The sequence below is a fragment of the Lactuca saligna genome, chromosome 3 (genome assembly GCF_052625555.1).
Source record: "Lactuca saligna cultivar CGN05327 chromosome 3, ASM5262555v1, whole genome shotgun sequence".
In the NCBI taxonomy this organism is placed as follows: domain Eukaryota; kingdom Viridiplantae; phylum Streptophyta; class Magnoliopsida; order Asterales; family Asteraceae; genus Lactuca; species Lactuca saligna.
The window spans coordinates 75108023-75133129 of record NC_136419.1 but is presented as its reverse complement, the minus strand read 5'-3'; the positions used below and the strand labels follow the sequence as shown (position 1 = coordinate 75133129).

General features: G+C 32.7%; 2 protein-coding genes across 2 annotated transcripts; one reads left to right on the top strand and one right to left on the bottom strand.

Annotated features, from left to right (window-relative positions):
• Positions 1-4502: 4502 nt before the first annotated feature.
• Positions 4503-6679, top strand: LOC145036892 (uncharacterized). The gene has a single exon (XM_078985421.1). The coding sequence runs from the start codon at positions 4627-4629 to the stop codon at positions 6562-6564; it is 1938 nt and encodes a 645-aa protein (XP_078841547.1). The 5' UTR covers positions 4503-4626; the 3' UTR covers positions 6565-6679.
• A 14107-nt stretch (positions 6680-20786) lies between these two features.
• Positions 20787-23969, bottom strand: LOC145036891 (S-adenosyl-L-methionine:benzoic acid/salicylic acid carboxyl methyltransferase 3-like). Its single transcript, XM_078985420.1, has 4 exons — positions 23862-23969; positions 23325-23741; positions 22928-23182; positions 20787-21214 (listed from the first exon to the last, which is right to left on the bottom strand). Exons 1-4 carry the CDS (start codon positions 23934-23936, stop codon positions 20843-20845), a joined length of 1119 nt encoding a protein of 372 aa, XP_078841546.1. The 5' UTR covers positions 23937-23969; the 3' UTR covers positions 20787-20842.
• Positions 23970-25107: the final 1138 nt, after the last annotated feature.

Genomic DNA, 25107 nt, shown 5'->3' with positions numbered 1-25107 from the left:
AAGCGAAAGGAAGAAATAGAGATTAAAGGTGCACCAGTGCAGGTACTTATTTCCTAATAAATCTGAACTTCTCTTCTTTTCTTGTGGTAAATCTTTTATACTTATCGCTAACAAGAGCATTCTCAACAAAAGTAGATGCCTTCGCACCTGCAACATAAAAATCACCCTGTTATTTGTAAAAGCACAAAATGATTCAAATACACCTAGAATACATAATTATTTACAAATACTCATACTTACTATTGTTATTGGTTCTATGCTCCAAATTACACGAGATTAAATCCAACGGAGCCTCGTTCTTGTATTAAAAAAACACATGTGGGTAAATGAATTAGGAATTAAACCTAGTGTGGATGTTCGAGCTTTTCTTTGATCCTGAGAATTTTTGTATGCACATCATCGAAAACCGTACGTATGGATCTGGCTCTTCGTCTTCTTTCTAATATTGAGGAATTGACTGTGGAGTTAAAGGAGTATCACCTCCTCCTCCTTTATCGTCGTTTACCTCTTTCGTAATCGTGGTCAGAACGACACCATTCAACTCCTTCTGAGGATTTATACCCAGGTCTCAAATGCAACTCCGCTGTTGTGCATAAAGTCACTCCACAACTTTTGAATCTATGACGCTTTAGCTTGTCGGAACAATCCATTGAAGCTATTCCCAAACATCCAATCCTAAAGTCAATAAAATCATCCTTACCAGTTTATTGAATTGATCGAAAGAAAACGACAAGATTAGAGGATGTTAATAAAATTGAAGGAATAAGGGCATATTATCGACATCACAACAGCGGAAATTTCGGAAGATCAGTTAGAAACTTTGAGCGGGGAAAAACTTAAGAGAGGTGGAGCAATTACCACGTGGAACATTGACATTCATTTATTAGGATCAGAGAAGTGTGTCTTGCTAATGATATTAGATGTTATCCTTTGAGGGTTTAAGTCCTCTAATATAGGTGGAATCCAAAGTAATTTAGGAGTACAAGATGAAATTTGATGTTAAAAAACATATATCTTGATGTCTTTATGAAGATGAGTGGTGGTGATTTTAGTGTTATCAACATATTTTAGTATAGGTAGTATTGTTATTGAGATATGTTGAGTTCTATTTACTCACCGAGACTGAAGGTGTGTGGTGCAAACTCGAAGTTATAAATTTAAACTCGGGATCTGGGGGCAACGTCCTTGGTGCGACCTAGTGGGGTCCAAGGGCCAGAGCCCCGACGATTGTTCCGTCAAAACCTACTTATGACATCATTATGATGTAGGCATCAGTTATGTCAAAAAAAAAAACTACCATCTTCTGGTTCCAATTTTGGTGTAATCAAATTTTAGCAACTTTCTTCCGTATATAAATGGAATGTAAATGCTCCAAGAAAATGGATGAACTCTCATATATATACGAAATCGATCATAAACAATTCTCTATCTCATCCAACACAAAACAAGGTACTTTCTAGGGGTGTCAAAAAGTCTCATGGGACCCCGTTCCCATGGGGGCCCCCGTCCCGTTTGGGGGATTTTTTAAAAAAAAAAAAATCGGCGGCAGGGGCGGGGGCGGGGGCAAGGTTAACCCCCGTTTTATTGTCGGGGGCGGGGGCAGGGGTAGGCAATCTCATCCTGAAACCCCCATGGGGATCCCGTTAATAAATTACACATATATTTACATATATTAATTATATAAATATAATAAACAATAACATGATTTTTGAGCTTCCAAAATTTATCAAAAAACATGTTTTTAAGTTGTTAGTAAATATTTTTAAAATGCTATAACTTTTTTATTTTAGACATATAAAATTATACTATAAATAATTATTTGTTACCTAAAAAATAGCTTCTTTTAGCCTATATAACAACTTCTTTTAGCCCAAAAAAAGGTAGCCCAAAATCAATCAGGGGCGGGGAAACGGGGACGGGGGCGGGGGTAATAAAGGGGATTCGGGGGCAGGGACAGAAAGACTGAATATTCCGAGGGTGGGGGCGGGGGCGGGGGAACGAGGAAATTTCGGGGGCGGGGGTGGGGTATGCACTCCCCGTCCCGTTTGCCCCTGTTCACATCCCTAGTACTTTCTGTGTTTCTGATTTAGAAGTGGTTTAACATCAAAATTATCATTCTTGGATTATCCAAAATTTGATTTCATAATACTTTCTGCTATAAGGTTGAAATCACATATTTTAAAAAACGATTGCAATTATGATCCTAATAATTATCAAAGAATATTGATGTTTTTTAAGAACCAAAATCTAACAATGAGTTATTGTGTTTATAAGTTTAAAGAATATTAAAGAGTGGGAGCTCATGCCAATTAAATTTGATCGACGGAATATATTTTTACTTACTTTATTATATAAAGATAACCAACGATGGGAGTTGTCCCTAATTGGTCCATGTAAATCTGTAATATTTTTCCTTTTTTTTAATCAAAATTTTAACTTTTTTTACTTTTTATTTTTATTTTTTTATGAATTTATCCTAACTTCTTTTACGATTGTCTCAACTTTTTACGACAGTGTTTTAAAACTTTGATTTTAAGTTTTTTACTTTGTCCCCCATCCCCCCTCCCCCACCAATTGCCCTAGTATTTTATTAAAATTCCTTTTTACAATATTTCTTTATAAATTTATGAAAACAGATATGCAAGAAAGTGAACTTTACATATTTTTAAAAACTTTAATGCAAGAAAACTAAAATGTGAAAGAAAAGATAACTCTATAAAAAAGAATTGTGAAAAGGAAAATACTATTTTGTAGAAACGAATTAAAAAGCATACATAAAAACAAATACATAAAGAGGACATTGACAAAAATATAAAAAAAATGTAAAAAGATTAGAACAAATTGTAAAATATTAATAGAATTTTAGAAAACATGCAAAAACAATATTGAAAAAAGGTTTGGATAATTCGTAACAAAATTTGAAACTTAAGAATGATAAAACAAAGAAATCATGTTGTATCTGCTATAAGAGAGAACATAGAGCAGTTTAATATAAACTTTAATGATTTGTTATGTTTTCATAAGGTAATAAAGAACATAATTTTATTTTGAAACAACAAAAACAATTCGTTAGTAAAGTTCTATGTATAAAACTTTTCTAATGTCAAAAAGTAAGTTTGTTTGAGGGTTATGATAATGGGTGATAGTTAAGACCACTTATGATAAAGTCAAATCGTGATTATCATATCTTTGAGGGCTAGTCTTCGGTTAATATGATTTCTTTGACGATCAAAAACAGAATACCACTTTTTCTCTCTAAACCCCTATCCATTTTATTGTGTTTGAATACTAATCCTCTCTCTTTAACTCAAGAACATAAATCAAAGAACAAGAACTCGTTTTAGAATAATGAAATGAGATCATCATGGATTCTTGGGTAGCAAAAGGTCCAAAATTAACACCGACATCACACACAACAACCATTGAATTGTAAAAGAAACATATCCTTTAGTGATTTAGATGTTTTCTCCAATGGTTGAAAAAACTTTTGCCAACCATGGTAAGCACCACAAAAATAGATAGTGTGAGAACAATATTTTTCTCATGTTCTCACATATGCCACCAAATAAAGATACCAAATTCAATGTACATGGTTGTTATTCCACAAACACCAAACATGACCTCATACCTCATCCTTGAAAAGAAATTCTTAAATCAATCTCAATGGTTGATTGTTCGGAATAAGTTTATTCTTGATGATCATGCTAACGACTAGTTTGAGTTTCAGAAACTCATAGTAATAGAACAAAGGATATTTTCCGAAAGAGTAAAAGGTTAACTTTTAATCGAGACCTTTAATTTATAGATCCTCAATTTATAGCTAGGGTGTTGCCACATTAACCACATATTTGTTGTGTTATTATGAAGAATTATTCTTCTTGATAACTACCCATACATCAAGCTTTTGGACGAAAAAATAGAATAAGTTTGACATATGACATACATTGAATGCATAATGACACATACTAGACCAATAAAGTTATTCTATATGTCGAATATTGAGATATTCTATGCTGCAATTAGACCTTAATTTTTCATATTAAACATCAAAATAATATCTTGAGTAAATTACTAAAATCATCCTTGTAGTTTGGTCAAAATTGATGTCTAACTTTGTTTTTGCATTTGGGTTGTCCCTACGGTTTGTTTTTGCTTTATTTTTCGTTCCTTACATATATATAAAGTTAGAAACCAAACGAACAATTTTGATCAAACCATATGGATGAAAAACGTAACAAGATCAAACCATAATGACCATCCGAATACAATAAAAGATTAAAGATTAAATATACAATTTTGACAAAATCATAAAAACCATTTCAAACATTTTCAAAACACAAATAACTTGCTTTATATAATTAGTTGGGCCTTACATTTGGTTTAGACTTTACAAGTTACATAGCAATAAATGGGCCCTTAAATGGATAAAGAAGAGTCCATGGTCTAAAATAAAATTAGCTAGCCCAAGACTTTTTTCTATAAACAAAATCCGAAACAATATCTGTCATCGTTAGTTGTACGTCATAGTTTACACTCCCTATCTTCACCACTCCAATCACCAATACTGATCGCCAATTCGCCGCTAGTCGGTGCATCTACTAAATCTAACAACTTCCATGGAGTTTAATGGCTGTTAATCTAAAGAACCGGTCAATATTATCGGAGTTCAAGCTCAAAGATGGCGGAATCTTCCACAGGGCCGCCGCCGGCGTATGCTCTGTCATTCACGGACGACAAGCAGCGGCGACGCCTCGAGGAAGACGAGAACCCTTTCGAAGGGAAGTGCTCTTGCTTAACGGTAGCTCTTTGCCCTTGTCTCGTATGCTTTATGCTTGTGATGATAATAGTCTCGATCGTGCTCACTGTCAAGTTCCATTTATTTTGCCACACTCCTCTTGGGTCTCTTCTGTACAAGAAGAAGTGCTAGTAACTTCAAAACTTATGTATATCCCTGTAAATTCGCATTCAGAATCGACGAGGTGTGTGAATTTTAAAGGAACTCATGTGCATTCCTTTATATCATTTCCTTCAATGGATCTATTAGAGAAAAAACGACACAACCAAATTAGGGGTTTTTGCGGAGTTGTGAATTCCGATGATGAATCGGAAGCGGAAGATGCTGAACGTGTGAAATCTGAAGCCGATGAAGAGGAAGTCAAAAGGATCTGTAACGTGATTGAGGAGTTATTTGCCCTAGATCGAAACATGGAAGCTGTATTAGACGATTGTAAGATCAACTTAACTCATGATCTGGTTATCGATGTTTTAGAAAGATTCAAACATGCTAGAAGACCAGCTTTCAGATTCTTTTCATGGGCAGGACAACAACCAGGGTATCACCATGATTCAAGAACATACAACACAATGATGAACATTCTTGGGAAGACTAAACAATTCGAAACCATGATCTCTATACTCAATGAAATGGGTGAGAAACAATTACTCACACTAGAAACATTCAACATCTGTATCAAAGCATTTGCAGCAGGTCAACAAAGAAGAAAAGCAGTAGGAATGTTCGATTTAATGAAGAAACACAATTTCAAAGTTGGAGTAGATAGCATCAACTGTTTACTCGATAATCTTGGAAGATCAAAGCTTGGAAAAGAAGCTCAGGTTTTATTCCACAACTTAAAAGGTAAGTTCACTCCAAACATACAAACATACACAGTCTTACTAAACGGTTGGTGTAAACTCGGGAACCTTCTAGAAGCAGGAAAGATATGGAACGAGATGACAGATGAGGGTTTCACACCCGACATTGTTGCACACAACATCATGCTTGAAGGACTCTTGAAATCCCACAAAAGATCTGAAGCAATTAAGCTCTTTGAGATCATGAAATCAAAAGGTCCATGTAACACAAGAAGCTTTACAATCATGATTAGGGATTTATGCAAACAGAAGAACATGAAAGAAGCAATCGAATCCTACGAAAACATGTTGAATCACAACTATAAACCAGATGCTGCTGTTTACACATGTTTGATTACAGGATTTGGAAATGTGAAACAAATGGACAAAGTTTATGGACTTTTAAAGGAAATGAAGGAAAAAGATTGTCCTCCTGATGGAAGACTTTACAATGCTTTGATTAAGTTGATGACAAATAGGCGAATGCCAGATGATGCGGTGAGGATTTATAAAAAGATGATTCAGAGTGGGATTAAGCCAAGTATACATACGTATAACATGATGATTAAGTCGTTTTTTATGATGGAGAATTATGAAATGGGAGTTGCAGTGTGGGAGGAGATGAGTGAGAAGGGTGTTTGTAAGGATGATAATTCGTATACTGTGTTTATTGGAGGGCTTATTAGGATTGGAAGATCAATGGAAGCTTGTAAGTATCTTGAAGAAATGATGGAGAAAGGTATGAAGGTGCCTAGAATTGATTATGGGAAGTTTGTTGGAGATTGTTGTAAGGGTGGAAAAGGGAATGTTGTTGAGGAATTAGGTGAAAAGATGAAATTGGAAGGAAAGATTGAGGGTTTTGATGTGTTTTCTAGGTATGTTGAGTTGATGAAGAAAACGGATGAAAGGTTAAAGTTTGTTAGAGATTAATTGTTTTGAGTAGTAATTGATGTGCATTTTTAGTTGAGTATAATGTTTTTTTTGTTAATTGAACACTACTTTTTAGTTTTGGAATTGATGCGAATCGTTTATGTTGTTGAGCTTATCCTGATCGACTAGGTCACTTAAGACTAGGTCTCTTAAGTGTTGTTTGTTTTTTGTTTGGGGATCTTCTTGGCCTTTTCTATTTCTGCTGTATAGATCATGCACACACATTAAGCTTCCCATATTGTTGTTCTTTTTGAAAGTTGTAGACCTAAAAAGGTCTGTAGGTCATCTTCTTGGTGTAGATGTGGATCAACGTTTTCAAACCTCTTTAACAACTTCTAGCTTACAAAAACATATATATCTTTGTTTTTGTTTTTTTAACTTAGATTTATTCTAACTTTATCTACTAGGGATGAACAAAGGAACCGACCCGACTAGAGCCTGTCTAAACCGGAAACCGAAGCCGGCGAACATTAAGAACCGAACCGGACCGTCGGTTGTACCGGTTCCCCACCGATTCTTGTCGTGTATTTAATGCTAGAACCGGTCATCGAGAAATAGAAATATATGGTTTCAATTTTTGCTGGTTCTACCGGTTCTGATTCCTATTGGTTCCCGGTTCCAAAAATCCATAAGAATATCGTCTTGGTTCTGGCCCGATTGGTTCCATCGGGTATCGGTTCCTGTACCGGTCCTTGCCAGTTTTCCAGTCCAAATGTTCATCCATATTATCTAGGGGTGAGCAAAAACCGCACCGCAACTAAAATTAACCGTAAAACCGCATAAACCGTAACCGATAAACCACAACCGCAATAAAAACCGATGGTAAGGTAATCTGTTTTTCAAAAACCGCAAATTTGCGGTGCGGTGCAGTTATCTGTTTTCAAAAACCGCAAAGAAACCGCACCGCACCACATATATTACATACAATTTTTTTTATTAATTATTACTATATTAAATATTAAAAATAAGATAAGTTTTATGGATGAAACATATATAAAATATGGGTAAATTACACCAATCATCCCTCGTACATATGTCAGAAAGCATGTTCAGTCCCTATTTTAAAAAATTAACTCGGACCGTCCCTCGTTTGCTTAAAACTTGCATGCTTCGTCCCTCTGGACATAAAAAGACCATTTTGCCCTTATTTATTTCTTTTTTATATGTTTATTAAATATAAATTATTAATCTATTAAAAAATATTTAATTAAATATAAACATCATCTCCATTGTTGATTAAATGTCAAAATTCTTCACGTTCTTTCTCAACTTCAGCTACCACCACTTATCATCACCTATGACCACCGTCAACCACCACTTATCACCACCAGAAACCACCACTTTTCACTCCTATTTCTCTCCCACCACCTATTTTGGAAGATGTGTCTTATGTCCGATCACCCCTTAAATTTAATAAACAAGAACATGAAATCAAAGCTAACTAAACCCTAAACTTGAAGATCAAACCATAAACCTGTAAATAGAAACTCACGAGTTGTAGTATAAGAAGGAGGATTCAAAATCAAACGCATTGGCGGTCAACCCAAACCTCGCTGCTATCGAAGAACTTCGTATCGATAATGCTAACCCCCAAAAAACGTGAAGAATCGGACCTCCGACAACCACCCCATCATCATGCACACTTTATTTCTTATGTTACTGATCCCCAAATAGGAAGTGGAGCTCGATCAGAAACCCTAGGTGGCAGATCAAAACCCTAGGCGGTGGCAACGTCTCCATCTCTATGTAGAACCCATCGGAAATAGAGAGGGGACCGCCGAGAGTCTTGGTCCATACGGAGAGGAGATCACCAGAGTCATTATGATGAGTCTATTTCATCTAAACAAGACATCGAACAAGCAACAATTACAACAAAATCAAAAACCCCTAACCTTCTTCCGTTAAAGAAGCAGATCGAAGATTAGAATCCAAGAAGAGTTATCGTATGAAATTGATATCCTCGTTTCTGGGGCTGACGGAATTGGCTGGAGATGGTGATAAATGGAGAGAAAGGTTCACCAGAGGTGGAGATGATGGTGGTGGCCGACGATTTGTGTCTGCACTTTCCTTCTCATCGTATCTGTGTGTTTATTTCTAATTAAAAGTGTGGGGAAAGTGAAGGGGTTTTATTTTTATTTTTTTTAAATCTAATAATAATAAGGGTAAAAATAAATTAATTATAAAATAAAAACGCAAGGGTATTATCGTCATTTCAATTCTGGAACGGATTAAGTTCGCAATAAAATCACCTTTGAGGGATGAAACGTGCAAGTTGAAAACAAACGAGGGACGGTCCGAGTTAATTTTTGAAAATAGGGACTAAACACGCTTTCTGATATATGCACGAGGGACAATTGGTGTAATTTACCCATAAAATATTTGAAGACAAAAGTGTTGGTTTTTTGTTATGTTTAACTTTGAAAAATTATGAAATTAAATAATTTAAAGATATTTATTGTTAATTACTATTGATTTGACGTTTTTAAGATATTAGTTATTCGTGATTTAAGTTAATTATCTTATACTTTATGGTTATTTTTTTTATCATTAAAAGTAATATGTTTGAACTCTTAAAACCGTTTGAGATCGAAACTGTGGTTAAAAATCACACAAAGTAACCGCACAAAATCCATGTGGTTAACAACCGCAACACAAAAAAAAAAAAAAAAAAAAAAAAAAAAAAAAAAAAACGCACCGCAAAAATAACCGTACCAAGCGTTTTGAAAATGAATTAACCACATTTGCAGTTAGTGGTGAGGTTTTGACTAATAACCGTACCGAATCACATCGCGCTCACCCCTAGTATTATCTACGATAAACAATTTGGGAAAAAAAAATTACAATACTTGAAAAGAAAAGTCTTCCGGATACACTTATGATTTTTGTAGCAAATTTATAAATAAAGATTTAATTACAATAAATGCGTTGGAGTTGTTTATATAGATTTGAAAAGAAAAAATCTAATATTGTCTTTATATTTTTTATGTCAATTTTTATAAAATATTATTTAATACAATATTATTTATTTATTTAGAAAAAAAGTTATGGTAAGTTTTTAATTAATTTAATTGAAAAAGTAAAATGAGAAGTTTAAAATTTTTTATTTAAAATCAAAGTTTATTTTCATTTATTGTATGTGTTAAAATATTTTATTTATAATTGTAATGTTTAGGTATAGCTTTACAATCAAATTTTGTTAGTTTTTATTAAATATATGTGTTTAATTATAGTATTTTATTTTCACATTTTATGTAGTAATATTTAAAAGTTGATTTATATTTGTTATTTATTTATAATAAAACTATAAAATTGTTGATCTTTTAAAATTTAAAAAAAAAAATCAATATAATAAGATTTTAGTTTATTCTACTACAAATGTTTGTAGATGTGATCGGTTGATTATAAATATCTTGTCTAAAAAAAACAATCAACATCTTAATGCAAAACTTGTATGTTATAACAAACGAATTAATCTATAAAAGTAGAATTAAACTTAAATGTTCTTAAAAAATATTATAAACTATTTTCACAAGGCTAAAATTCATATTTCATTTTCAATTGCCAAAATGTCTCTATTACAAAGAGGTTTGTCGCAATCACAAAGTGAAGTTATTTATATATGTAACTATTTTTCTACTTTTTATCCTAATGGTACTTTCAGATTGATGTGGGATTTTCCGACTTAGTTTATTCTTCTATGGTTATCAATCTTTTTTTCTTAATTTTTTTTAAATTTTTTTTGTGATAGATCAATCACATGATAGTAAATTAAGAAAGTGGGTATCAAGAAAGTGATTATCGCTTTCCCCAAAGCCCAAGATTAGTACCATTGTGTATTTCAAGATGAGTAGTACATTATTGGAAAATGAGTTTTTGTTTTCTAGTTAAAAAGCTTTAACCTTTTAACAAATCATTGAATGTATTTAAACATTCTAAAACCACTTGTATAATTCCATATTTTATAATTTTTCTTAAGTCTTGTTTTCAAGTTAAAACATTTTAACTCAGTAATTTTTGGCAAAACATTTTAAATCATCTTTAAAATCGTTTGCATATGGCCAAACTTTTAAACCAATTTTAATTGTTTTTATAAAGCCTTTTTTTTTTCTAAATTTATTTATTTATTTTAGGTTTCAATATTAATTAGCAAATGTCTTTAGTTAAACTTTTAACAAAACAATTTTATGTTTCAAGTATATTTAAATTCATATCATTCAAATTCGTAGACAACTTACAAAATAATAAACACAACCAATTGCAAATTAACGTTAGCAATCGCTTCAATCCTATATGTTTATTTAACATGACCGAAGAAGAGAAAAACTTGATAATTATAGTGACAAAATAACAATATTTTGTATGTGGTTCTTATAATAAAATCAACATCAACATTTGATGTTCGGAAGGATACCCACCCAGATTCTAATCTTTGTGACTTTAGTTGGTTGCATCAATCTTTAAAATTACATAATTTTAAATTATACATATTAAGAAAGGATCCCCATGTTGTGGGGTTAGAAGATATTTCATTATAAAAGATGTTAATTGATTAAGTATTTAAGATGAAGGGTTAATTAAATTCAATATTAAAAAAACACACGAGGTCCTATATTGATCATATTCTAACAGGTTTTCTGTTAATTAACACATACATTAGTTTAATGTCGTAGAGGAAATGATTTGTCAATGAGAATACACATACCATTACCAAAAAAAAAAAAAAAATTGTTCTTTGGTGTCAACCTCAAAAAAATAATTGTGTTATTAACAATACAAATGCATTGATATCAATATGATTAAACAATTAACAGAAAGATAAAAATAAGGCCAACAAAAGAAAAATCTTTTTTTGGACAACACATACCTGAAGATATGAAAAAACTTAGATAATAACAAAAAATAGTAAATTGTTTATTTTTTTCATTTCAAGTGGACGAAAGTAAGAAATGGAAAAACAATTGTAAGAATGACCAACCAAAAGCGTCAAAAGGGTATTTTGACTAAAAAAAACCTTTACTTTTTTTTAAATGATATAAGGTTCTTTTTGTTATTTTCAAGTGATGCAAAGAAACACGTAAGTTTAGATAGGAGCGATCAATAAATTAAAGGGAAGATGACTTAATAATGTAATTAATTTTTAGGTATGTTCATATCTAGGAAACTTTTTTTTATTTTTTTATTTTTTACATCTAAATAACAAATTTGCTGGAAGTGTTAATATATGACCATTATGAGTAGTTATAGCAGGTTAAAATCCTAAATGCGAACATTTTCAACAAGTTCATTACCTACATATATACAAAAATAGTTACCCAAATATAAACAAACGAAAAGTAAAAATAAATTATACAAATGGTCTTTATGGTTTGGGAGAATTTGTGATTTTTGTTTTTAACTTATTTTTTTTAACTCAGATGGTCACACTGTTTATTTTTGTTACGCGTTTCATCACTGTCTTACCTAAAAAGACTATTGTGTCCTTATTAATTATTTCTTAATTAATTTTATTATTTATGTATTTATTTTTTATATATTTAAAAAAATGAATAGACCCCATATATCTGTATCTTTTCATCATAAACCTCAAACCACATTTGAGAAATTTAATTTGAATGGTCGCTACTGGTTATTTTTGTTGCGTGTTTAGTCCTTATCTTACCAAAAAAGATTATTGTGCCCTTATTAATTTATTTTTTTAATTAATTTTCTTATTTATGTATTTATTTTTTATATACTTAAAAAAAAATAATAGACACCATATATCTGTATCTCCTCACCGTAAACCTGAAACCACATTTGAGAAATTTAATTTGGGTCTACCAGTTACCATCCCATCTTTCATCCTCTCCGGCTTCTATTTCTTTTCCATTTTTAGTAACATCGACATCTTCATCATCCTTCTTTTTTTAATACTTCAACTCTAGCGAACTAACAACATAGTCTATTGTCTCTTCATCTTTAGTAGGCTGTGGTGTTGATTCGACAGAGTTAAATGACTGAAAAAAGAAGAGATGATAAAGACGTCGATATCACTAAAGATGAAAAATAAATAGAAGTTGATGAGAGATGAGATGGTGATGAGATACAGATATATGAGGTGTAATAATTTTACTTAAATATATAAAAAATAAATACATAAATAAGAAAATTAATTAAAAAAAATAATTAATAAGGGCACAATAATCTTTTTGGGTAAGACAGAGACCAAACTCGTAATAAAATTAAACAGTAGGGATCATCCGAATTAAAACATAAACAGTATGGATCATTCGAGAAAATACAAATATGTGGGGTTTATTAATTTTTTTAAATATGTCATAAATACATAAATAAGAAAATTAATTAAAAAATAAATTAATAAGGGCGCAATAATCTTTTTATGTAAGACAGGGACCAAACGCGTAACAAAAATAAACAGTAGGAACCACAGGGACCATTCGTGTAATTTACTTTTACTTTTCGTGTTGTTCATATTTAGGTAACTATTTTTTTACACATCTATGTAACGAACTTGTTGAAAGCGTTCACATCTAGGATTTAACCTGCTATAGCAGGTCATAATAGTCATATGTGAACATTTCCAACAAGTTTGTTACCTATATGTATAAAAAAAAGATAGTTACCTAAATGTGAATACACCGAAAAGTTAATTAACTTAATAAGTCATTTTCCCTAAATTAAATGTTATTAACTTTCTAGCAAACTTTAAACCATAAATACAATTTATTTGGAAAATAAAAAAACAGATGATGGCAAAAACCAAAACAATACCTCTTAACCTATTATTCTTATAATCCTTTAAATAATGGGAATATGACATGCCATTCTAAATATATAAGTCAAGGGTACAACACTAAATTTTCAACATAACTATCAACTAAGAATAAATCAGGGGAATATAATATAATAATTATACCAATTACCAAATCACTATAATCATAATTCTTGATTCTTCTTCCAAAAAGCAAAAATCACACTTATATTAATCTAGGATACTTAAAAAAATGAAAAGTTTAAACAATCTAAACGAAGAGATTTATAATTATGGTTTGCTCACCTCAACTTCGTCTTCTTTATTTAACTTATTTCCGTTAGAGGGGTTGAGATATAACATGTAAAGCTTCAATAAAACAACTTCCCTATTGACATCAAAGTAAGTAACAACGTTATATATCCATATCTGACATCAATTTAAGCAAAAAAGTTTAAAATTGAACACAAATAACGAAATCAAAGGAGAAAGTGTGAGGATAAAAAATAGTTACAAAACACTATGAGATCAAATGCAACTAACTTAAACACTCCACGCTTTTGATTTGAAAAAAAATCAATCAAACAGTTAATCGGCTATGATCAAGTGGGATGTGAAAAGTTAGTAAGAATGTTCTTGGGCTGTAAATGTAACGCCCGCAGATCCGGGCTAGTCAATTTAGAGGCAATAGGGGTCAAAAATGACTTTTCGACAAAAGATTATTTAGAATGAATAGTCTTAACCAAGTTTTAGAATATGTCACAAGGTTTCCGTACATATAAAGAACGCCGAAATCCGAGTTATAACGAAGAAGTTATGGCCCGCCGAAGTTTTACGGCAAAACCGGCACAGCACCGGAAGACGTAAATAGTGAATTTACGATAGAAGACTTTTTAGCCTTAGCAATCTAAACAAAATTCGTAGAATATGTTAAACTAAGAGCGTCGATAAAAAGAACGCCCAAATCTGACTTCGTATGAGGAAGTTATGATTTTTCTAAGATTCGGCTTAGCAGTGTACAGCCCGAAACTCGAATTTTAGTTCGAGCGGTTTTTGGCTTACGTGAAATAAATGAGAGTTGAAGATCTCATTAATAGGAACTCAACGGCAAAAAGACAGACGAAAACGGAGTCCGTATGAAGGAGTTACGAATTCTTCGCGGTCATTTAACAGTCTAAACGCCTCGTACTGTTAAATTTAAGATCGGTCGAGAATTAGCCGACGGAGTCAAAATGAAAGTTGTAGATATTATTTTTACCTACGCGTGGATATAAAGAACGTCAAAAACGGAGGTCGTATGTGAAAGTTACGGATTTTAGAATTCGGAAGTGTGTTGTGCGAAAATGGGTGATGTGGCACAATCTTGGCCATTGCTTTCTCCCCAAGTCTTGCCACTAGATGGTGACATGTGGCACCAAGTTCAGCCATTTTCACCCTATAAATACCACCTCTCCCACCCTCATTTTCTTCACACCTTTCCCATTCTTTCTTCTCTTTACTCTCTCTCTAGAACCTCTCTCTAGCCCCGAAATCCCCCGAAAAGCCTAGGGAACCTCCCTAGCACGAGGCGGAAGCCCCGGAGTGCTCGACGGCTCCAAGAAGAAGAGCTTTTCGGCTCGGAAACGCTGCTCCAAGCAAAGCCTGGTTTTCTATAAAACCCGCTGTAAGTGAGCTACGTCTACGCTATTTTTAATATAGTTTTTATTTAATTATATGAACGTTATTAAGAACATATAATAAATACTTGGGCTATTATTATGAGTTATATAAGTATTTTTTTTAACTCTTATATAATAGTAATAATAGCTAGACTATTAATTAGTCTCGGCGAATAATAGACTAAAATCTATTGGTGATAATACTAGGTTTCGTCGAAGGAAATTATTTTAAAGTAAACGAAGCGCTGTCCGAGTACCGAGTCACCACCTTCTCAGGTGAGTGCATAGTCCCTTTCATGAACATGATTTTAATATAAGTATTGATTGAAGTATTAATTATATGTTTATGTGCGAGTTAATTGATGTTGCTTGAAATTCGTGTTAAAGAACATACCTGATTATATTTGATAATTTAGGATAAAGAGTAGACCTAAATTAAATATGACGAATATTGGGTAGTATATTCTTACGAGTACAAGTGAGTTAAACTCAGAGAATAGAAGTTAGTATATGTCACTTATCCGGGAGTATGGATTAGACATAGTCATTGTCCCTAGTCCGAGAATATGGATTAGGCATAATCATTCGTCGTTAATCCGAGAGTATGGATTAGCTATTGTCCCTAGTCCGAGAGTATGGATTAGGCATAATCATTCATCTTTAATCCGAGAGTATGGATTAGTCATTCGTCCCTAGTCCGAGAGTATGGATTTGGTAAATTCGTTCATTTCTGATCCGAGAGTATGGAGTAGGTAAAACGACTAATCTTAGGTCCGAGAGTATGGATAGCCTCGTTGCGAGGATCGACGGGGTGGGATAAGAGTTGTTTATATATATGTATGGTGAAATTGTATATTTTGTGAATTTTAAACTATATATATGGTATAACATTGTGGGATTGAAATCCCTATGTGCTCACCAGGTTTCCCAACCTGACCCACTCAGTTTATTTATACCACAGGTGTTGATATGAAGTGACATTACACTGAGAGATTTAAAGAGATGTAGACCACTAGTGTGAATAATTGTAAGTTCTGTTTATGCTTATGTTCTTGTATTAACGATGACATCCCAAATGTTTTAAAATGAAATAAATACGTTTCTTCGAAAATGTTTTAATAACATATTTACCATGTTTTTCTGGGAACAAATTCCGCAACCTTTTTATAAAATGAAGTACTCTGATTTTTATAAAGCATAAACAAAATCGGTCTTTTCTGGCCGTGATTTTGGGGATGTCACAATAAACTCAAGTTTACTCCCCAAATGACAACTTTTTGGTGTTCTAAGATCATTCATGCAAGCCCCTAAGTCATAGCTAAGCACTAGAAGTGATTTGGAAGGGTTTTGGGGCTTCAAAACCCCATTTATGAGTGTTTGCGGTTTGGGGCTGTTCTATGGCCGTAAACACATGATTTTTATACTTTTGGATGATTTAAACACGACTTTGCATGCTAAACAAGCTAAACAACAAACTATGATAGATTACTTACAACTTTGGAGCTTAAAAGAGGTGTTTTTGGATCAAAATTGGCTTGTAGAGAGAGAGTAGAGAGAGAGTGTGTTAAGAGGGTGGAAAAGCTTCAAATGGAGGTCCACTCACCCTTATATAGGGTTTAAGTGTGCGGCTTGGTGGAAATCTATCCGATACGGACGTTAAACGGAGCTTATGGTCGTACCCGATTAAATGGTCGTAACCCGACGGGATCGTGAATTATAAACTTTTAAAAAGAATATCGAGGGTGTTTCACGTGTTTCTAATGCATTCCGACACTTATAAAGTCATAATAAAAGTTTTAATTCAATTAACCTAATTCAAAATGTTAACAGAACAATTTGATAAAGATGGGTTTAATTGACGGAAACGAGTTACAATGACGGAATAAATTTCAGGTTGTCACAATTACACGCATCATAAATTGCCCTTTAGCACTATACTTCATATCACTTCCCAATTAACAAAACTTTCAAACAAAAAACTATAAGAAAATAAAAGATTGTCTTCAAAACAAATCAGTGTAAGAAAAACTCAGGAGTATCGAGAAGAAAACTCAAACTGTAAGTCATCGATTGAATTTGCATCCGGAAGGTCTGAGAACAACACACATATTTCTATCTCAGAACAGATCCGAAAATTCCTCACGTCGTTAAGCACAAATGCCATTAGTGATTGTTTCCTTTCTTCCCATCCTGCAAAGGACACATACTCTCAAACAAAGTTTTGAATTTTGTAAAGTTGAGAGATGCCTTTTATCAAGTGCATGGAATAGCTACTATCAACAAAAGAAGTCTAATGATATGCCTCCATAGCAGCTCCGACACTAAGAGGTATCAATTTATCTTTGGAACCCAATCTATTTTGAAACTGGGTTGACCTTTTTCATCAGTGTAAGGTACTCTCTCCCATGACATATCCTGCTTATCACAAACAGAAGATGTAGAAACATTAGAATCATTAGAAGATTTGGAAGATTGAACCATTGGTACCCATCTGTAGTTGGGTTTGACCCATTTCTTGTTCGATCAATGGGTGACTCAGTACTTCCTTTGGAACTAGAAGTCGATCGCCGAGATGACTTTGACCTAGCCGGTCTTGGTTTCACTAGAGCATCTCATGAATTTGGCTTCTTGGCTGACACTCCCTTCTTGCCCTTGGGAGTTTGATTCTTGGACTTCTTGGCATTCCAGTGGCCATTGTTTGAACGTGGCATCGAAGGGTTTCTTTTGGAGAATCTCCTTCTTGGTGCATTCTGCCATCCTTGTGCATAGTAAGGAATGTATGTGCAATTTGGACAATTTATGGCAATGTGTCAAGGTGTTCCACAGTGAAAACATGTCTTTTTCTTCACGTAGGAAGTGTTTATGCTTTCCCCTAGTGGCGTTCCCATGACTTATTCTGATTGTTCCTACATGCACACTTGTAGCAAGCACTCTGTTTAGCTTGTGTTGGTCGCATGTATTTCCCAGTAGCAGGTTTAGAAGTAACTGAATTTGAAGCAACATATTCAGAGTTCAAGGATTCATTGGTTTGTTCAATAGTGTTCTCATTGTTCTCACCTTCTACCACTTTACATACACATGATGTACAATCATCAAAAACGTTCACCTTAATATTCTCAGTTGGCCCGGATTGTTCAGTATTAACTGAAGGTTGTTTAGTGAATGGGCCTAACTAAGTAGTAATTTCTTCCTCATTGGTCTCGAGAGGTGGGTTATAGTTGTCATTAAAGGGAGGTGGAACGTTATTATACCTTAGACTGTTACTTTGTTATCTTTGAACTTTAATTGTTTTTCAATCATGCATGCAACTACCTCAATTGACACATCAAATTTCTTAAACGTGAATTCAACATCATTATATTTAGCTTTCAATGCATCAAATTCGGCAGTTAATTCAACAGGTTGTCTCTTAACATTATCATAGTTTTCACATTTATTGCTATATTCCTCTTGAAGTTTTCGAAAATCCTTTGTTTTCGCCTCTAGTAGTGTTTTTAAGGGTTTTTGGGTCTTACTAAGAGTATATCCTTCATATTTAAGGTCGTCATTTTCCCTTTTTAGCAAGTCATTTTGTTCACAAAGAAATTTAATTGTAACTTCACAAGATTGAGAACATGAAACTTCATTGACCGGAATTTTTGAGGAACTCATTGTTTACCAAAAATGTCCTTTGATTTTAAAAAAAGAAAGTCAACCTTAAAGTCAAGTTTACAAAAATTAATACAAAAACCGAGAAAATCTGACCAAAAACGAGAGTATTTGACCTAAAATGCGCCCCTTTCTTTATTTCATTTAATTTTTAATTTTAATTTTTATTTATTTATTTTTTATACCCACAAAATATAGCCTTAGAATCGTTATTGGATCGAAGATGGGGTTTACGGCGGAAAACGGGGTTTACGGCCGAATACGAGGTTTATGGCTGTTTACGACCAAAACACGCGATTTTTCAGATTTTTAGCTACAAAACTCGATCAAAAAGTTGGTTTTATGAAAAAACATGAGGAACACCACCCCCTCCCCCCCCCCCCCCCCCCCCCCAATATTTTTCAAAAAACTATCCAAAAATGAAAATTTCCTCAAGAAAAAGTGCAAAAACTTTCCAGATCTTTGCCAAAATGATTGATACAACCTAAGCTCTGATACCAACTGTATGTTCCAAATTTGCTTGATATATCAATCAGATCCAATAGATGGTGGGGATTCCCAATCAATTGGATGATGCAAGATCAAAAATGGAGAAGAAGGAGAAGAAAAAGAAGATGAATCGTACACATAAGATCAACACACTCACACACTGTTCTTCTTTCTAGTTTTTCTCTTTAGGACATCTTGATTTACACAAACTTAGCCCTTTTTCTCTTGTGCCCTCTCCTAACTCTCCTTTCTCACACTATATATATATATATATATATATATATATATATATATATATATATATATATATATATATATATATATATATATATATATATATATATATATATATGGAACTAAGGCCAAGCCCAAAATACAAGGCATTAACCGAAAACCCATTAGTTGACTGAAAACACATGCGTTTTCGGTCACACTAGCCGTAGACCCGCGCAAAGCGGCGGCGAAAAATAGTTTCTCATTCGGCAATAAGTTCTATACGGAAACATGTTAGATTTCAAGTAACACAAAACATATGCATATTGTTATTGATTGGTTTTACGGCAACAAATAAATGTAACACTCGCAATACAAAAGAAAATAAATATTTTGGTGTGTAGTGTACGTTTATAGTCCTTCATTTTAGAAATCATGACACATCCATACGAAGTGACTTGCTTATACCTTTATTGGTATTGATAAAGTTAATAAAAGGGAGAATCAAAGTTAATTTTAACAACCCGGTTTGCTTGATACAGATAAGTCTAAATGGATATATCCTATTATCCACTTTACTATCTAAAGTTTTAAACCGAAAAATAATAAAATTAATACAACCACATTTCATGGAACATGAATAACAAATGGAATACTAATTTTCTATTAGTCATAAATCATACATAGATATTTTTTCTTAATATTAAACAAAATATTTGATTTTACAACTGATTGGTCAATTTCGATTAGAGGGCATAAATAATAAATAAAACTTAAAAAAATTACAAATAAAAAGGCATATATAATGGATTATTTGTTTTATTTTAATTGGATAAGAAATTTGATCAAATTTTTGGAAGAGATAAGATTTCAAAGGTAATCAGATTAAAATTTAATATTATTTTATTCATGATTAGTTGTACTTTACGCTTAGAGAGTTGAATGTCTTAAAAAAATAATATTATTTTATTATACTATTTATAGAAATAGTAAGATTTCTTTTATAAGTTAGTATATATATATATATATATATATATATATATATATATATATATATATATATATATATATATATATATATATATATAAAATTCAATGACATGTTTTTATGACTTTTGATTTATGGATTTATGAACTGATATATTATCGATGATGTTTTTCAGTAAACCATTTTATAAGTTAATAAAAACTAAAATTTTTTGTCATAATTTTTGAGATGTTACACTTTTACACCTCGTAATAATACTCTAAAACCTATATCTTTGTCACATACATGACGTGAACCCTCAACTTATTGGTTAAGTGATATCTTTTTGATCCTGTTGATACGTACCATAGAGACACATACGCTTTGGTAAAGTTTAAAGTCTTCATGAGTCAATTGTTACTCTTTTTCCATGGACAAAAAATATGTTTGAACCAAATGTGATATATGCTTACGGGAAAACAAAATCAAGAAGCATTTTTGTTGTATAACTTCATTCAACAATCAGTGAAAAATATCATAATAATTTTAAGATCAAGCTTTTGTTTTCATTGATACAGTGACGTTGATGAGCTTGGTCTCTTCCTTGGACATGCATTTAATAATTATCTTCCTATATCTAAGAAATACCTCATTTGTTATGGATAATCCAAAGTGTCTAGCTAGCAAAGGTTCGGCCACAGCTCGCATACATTTTGCCATATTATATCCTCCAATGTCACCCTCTTTACATTCTTTTGGTTGTATGAGGTTGTTGTCTGTAGATGAATCCCAAGTTACTTCAGAAACATCAAGACAATCAATTAAGAATGATCCTTCTTTCTCAACTTCATTCTTGACCTCTTTGGGGCTAGGTGTATATTGAGGAATGTTGAATGAGTCCATTTGCCTTTCTTCTATCAGTCCCTATCCGACCATTGTTATAAGTTACAAATATTCACAAAAATTACCACATTTTCTAAAAAGATATTAGAAAAATAACAATCTTTATTTATTTATTTATTTTTTTCAGAAAAGAGCCTAAATGACTAGCTAATTAGAAAATGTTTTGACATACATTTGAATTATTATTTGTACTCTCTCCCTCTCTCTCTCTCTCTCTCTATATATATATATATATATATATATGGGACGGTTCACTTTAGGAGACAGTTCACTTGAGATTTAAAATATTTTTAAAGATCTTGAGATTCAACCTCAGCTACATATATTTATTATATCTCGGTTTAATGTTCCTAATCATAAATTATGACAGCAGTTGGTAGAAGAGGTGGTGGTGTAAGAGGTGGCTGTGGTATAAGTGATGGAGTTGGGGTCGGCGGGTGGCAAAGGTGGTGGTAGTGGTGCGGTTGGCTGGTGGCAGAAGTGGTAATAGTGATAGTGATTGTGAAGATGGTAGTTGTGGTGGTAGGGATGGTGACGGAGAAGAAAAAAACGAATGATGTTTATAATCATTTATAATTATAACTGACTCGCCACACCTGTACGCTAGATGGTTAGATCGGCAGATGTAAAATATGTCGCTAAGGTTGAATATTAAGATTCATATCTTATTTTTGAATTTCAATGTAACCTATATATATATATATATATATATATATATATATATATATATATATATATATATATATATATATATATATATATATATATAAGTGAATATACTCTTAAGGGTATATAAGCTTACGTACTCAAACTCATCATAACACGTCATTTTGTTTAATATATTCATTATAATATTCTTAAACATCAATCCTAACTTGATTTACTTTCAAGGTTTTCAAATTTTCACTATTATCTTCCTCTTACATCACATCTTTTTGCCGAACACCTATTAGTATATATATATATATTATAGTTTAAAATGAAAATTATATGAGAGGAAGATAAATGTGAAATTATAAAAATTTTGGAAGTAAATCAAGTTAGGAGTTTAATTATAAGAACATTGGACAATTACAATGTATATATATGATACAAAATGATATAATATTGTGAGTTTAGGTACGTAAGTTTATATATCCTTATGGGTATATTCACTTTTTCATATATATATATATATATATATATATATATATATATATATATATATATATATATATATATATATATATATATATTTCATCAAAAAAATTTCTAATTTTTTTCTGATGCAGTATATTGTTTTTTTTTTGTTCTCATCTCTTATATTATTTCAACGGATATATAACAAAAAAAACAAGTTTGAAACCCATGTATAAGTTCGAATATCAAACCTAGCACACGGAAAACAAGTTCAAAATTCTTGAAAAATAGTTCTTATTCATAATTCTGAAATATATACGACGAACTTAATTAAAAAAGCTTAGTGTGGAATTTGGAACTACTATAAATAAAAAAACAATTTTTGAATTTGTTTTTTGTCAAAAAAATAATAATTTCAAAACCATGATAATTTTTGTACTTGTAGGATTGGTGGGTCATTTTCTAATACGTTTTAAGACAACGTGGTCATTGACGAATATCTCTTCAATTATTTATTACTGAACGTCCTCAACTCACATGTGTGACATGGCCAAAATACTGAGAATGAAACAGTTTCTAAAATCATCGATAAAGACGTAAGAAGGGAAGATGTACCTCATAAACCATATCTTTGAGAGCCATGGCTAAGAGCTCCCAAATGTAACAGCATTCTTTGCTACAAGGATCATCACTTCTTCTCCCTAATATGGTCAAAACCATACGCCCTCCACTCACCATCTCATCTGCACGACACTTGAGAAACACCGAAAAATCTGACTGGAATTGTTGATAGTATGCTCTTATTACACTTGATGGACTTGTACTTGACATGTATATGTTCCCTTTGTTCGTCTCTTCAAGTTGAGGAACCTGCTCATTGCTCAATGAATTTTCAACACATTTACATATTTGTCCACCTTAATTCCTTTTCTTCTACAGTGAGAGAGAGAGAGAGAGAGAGAGAGAGAGAGAGAGAGAGAGAGAGAGAGAGAGAGAGATGTAAGATGTGAACCTGAGAGAGCCACATAAGACTGTACGAGGAATGGACGAAATGAATGCTTTTCTTAGGAAAAAGCCTCGTATAAAATGAACCGGCTACACCACTGAAGTAGCAAGAAGGTGTAGAGGGATTGGAGTGGCACACATCGTTTCTCAAACTCTCAAGGAATTTGGGCAACGAAAGAAAGACGATGTTAAAATCATTCCCTGGAAGATCATTCAAATGAATTTGTATTTCGGGTGGTTCATGGCCCATTTCAAGACTAATCTCGTTAATCATTTTGATGAACGTAGCCGCGACAAGCAGGGTGTTTGGTCCAGATGAACATCCAAGATCGGCCATCACTATAGTTTTTGGGCAATTCATGGCACAGTAAAGATCTATTGTAGCTTGTTTTAGGATGGGCTTTGTCATCGATATCACCTTTCTCTATCATCATACCAAACATCAAAAACCTTATTACACAAACTTTTAGATTCCCACATGTAAAAGTTTCTTTTAAATGGACACTTTTATCAAAAAGAAGATGTATTGATTAATAGTTTTTACCTGAAGAAAAGAATTATTTGAATAGCTTGCATCACCATTCCCCCCTTTCATATGATGTAATTGGACAACTTCCATCCTGTGTGTGTGGGTGGGGTATATGCGGTTGTGTGTTCGACGTCTAGATATATGTTTCTATTTATAGATGCTTCAAATAATTATATCGAATGCTTGGCACCTAAATTACCTATTTGAGATCTTTATTCATTAACTTAAATATATATATATATATATATATATATATATATATATATATATATATATATATATATATATATATATATATATATATATATATATATAAGTATTATTTTTTTGTTCACGAGTATTAAATAAAGAAAAAATGATAATAATAACTATCTTTTAATTTTTTTAGCACAAAAAAGACAAAGAAAATGAAAATTGCCAAAATAGCCATCATTTTCGTAGATGACCATCTACTATTTTTTTGGTCATAAAGAGGGCTGCCATTGGGCGACCGTCAGATGGAGTGAAGATTCTTGGAGGAGCTGCTAGTAGAGATGTGAGTTTTATTAGTGGGTTAGCCATGAAGGGGGCTGTCATGACTGTTGATTTGATGTCCTTCTACAACATTTACATGACCCCTAGAGTGAACTTTTTTTTGCTTCGATCTTGCATGGGCATCATCAAACTTTTCTTTGGCCTGAGAATGTGCCAGCTCATTCACATGGAAGAGGCGGCTTTGTGTTTTGATAAAGGGTTACGAGGGTCGATTGAGGACATTGTGGTTTGCAGTGGTTCGTTCTTTGGGGACCTTCAATGGCGACTGGCTTTGTTATCAACTAGGCTCGGTGGTTTGGGATTGTACTCAACAGTAGAGGCTTCCTCCTATGCTTTTGTGGCCTCACAAGCTGAATTGTGGGTGTTACAAGACCACATCTTACGAAATAACGACATAGGTTGTATAGATTCAAATTATGTTTGTGCTTTAGTCTGTCTTCGTGATACGATTATGGGCTTTGATTTCCGTGGTTTCACTAATAAGGACACCGTCGCTCCAAAAACCCAACATTCATTGGTGAGTTCCCTTATTAGTAAAATTATCCAAGACATGGAAGTTCAATTCGACATGACGATTAGGCAGAAAGCAATTTTTGAGTATCTGCTCAGGATTTTCTTATGATAATTCCTATTGACGGTCTTGGCCAACATATGTTGTTAGTGGAGTATCGTGTAAAGAGCATGCTTAGACTCGTTTGGGTAGCATGCAGTTCATTGTAAAGAGCTC

What these genes read in the sequence shown, in the direction of transcription:
- LOC145036892 (XM_078985421.1), top strand. Translation starts at nt 4,627, where the DNA reads ATGGCTGTTAATCTAAAGAACCGGTCAATATTATCGGAGTTCAAGCTC.
- LOC145036891 (XM_078985420.1), bottom strand. Translation starts at nt 23,936, where the DNA reads ATGGAAGTTGTCCAATTACATCATATGAAAGGGGGGAATGGTGATGCA. An exon ending in GTCTTATGTGGCTCTCTCAG is followed by an intron (nt 23,183 to 23,324) that starts GTTCACATCTTA and finishes AGCAATGAGCAG; the next exon opens with GTTCCTCAACTTGAAGAGAC. An exon ending in TCAAAGATATGGTTTATGAG is followed by an intron (nt 21,215 to 22,927) that starts GTACATCTTCCC and finishes ATGGTCGGATAG; the next exon opens with GGACTGATAGAAGAAAGGCA.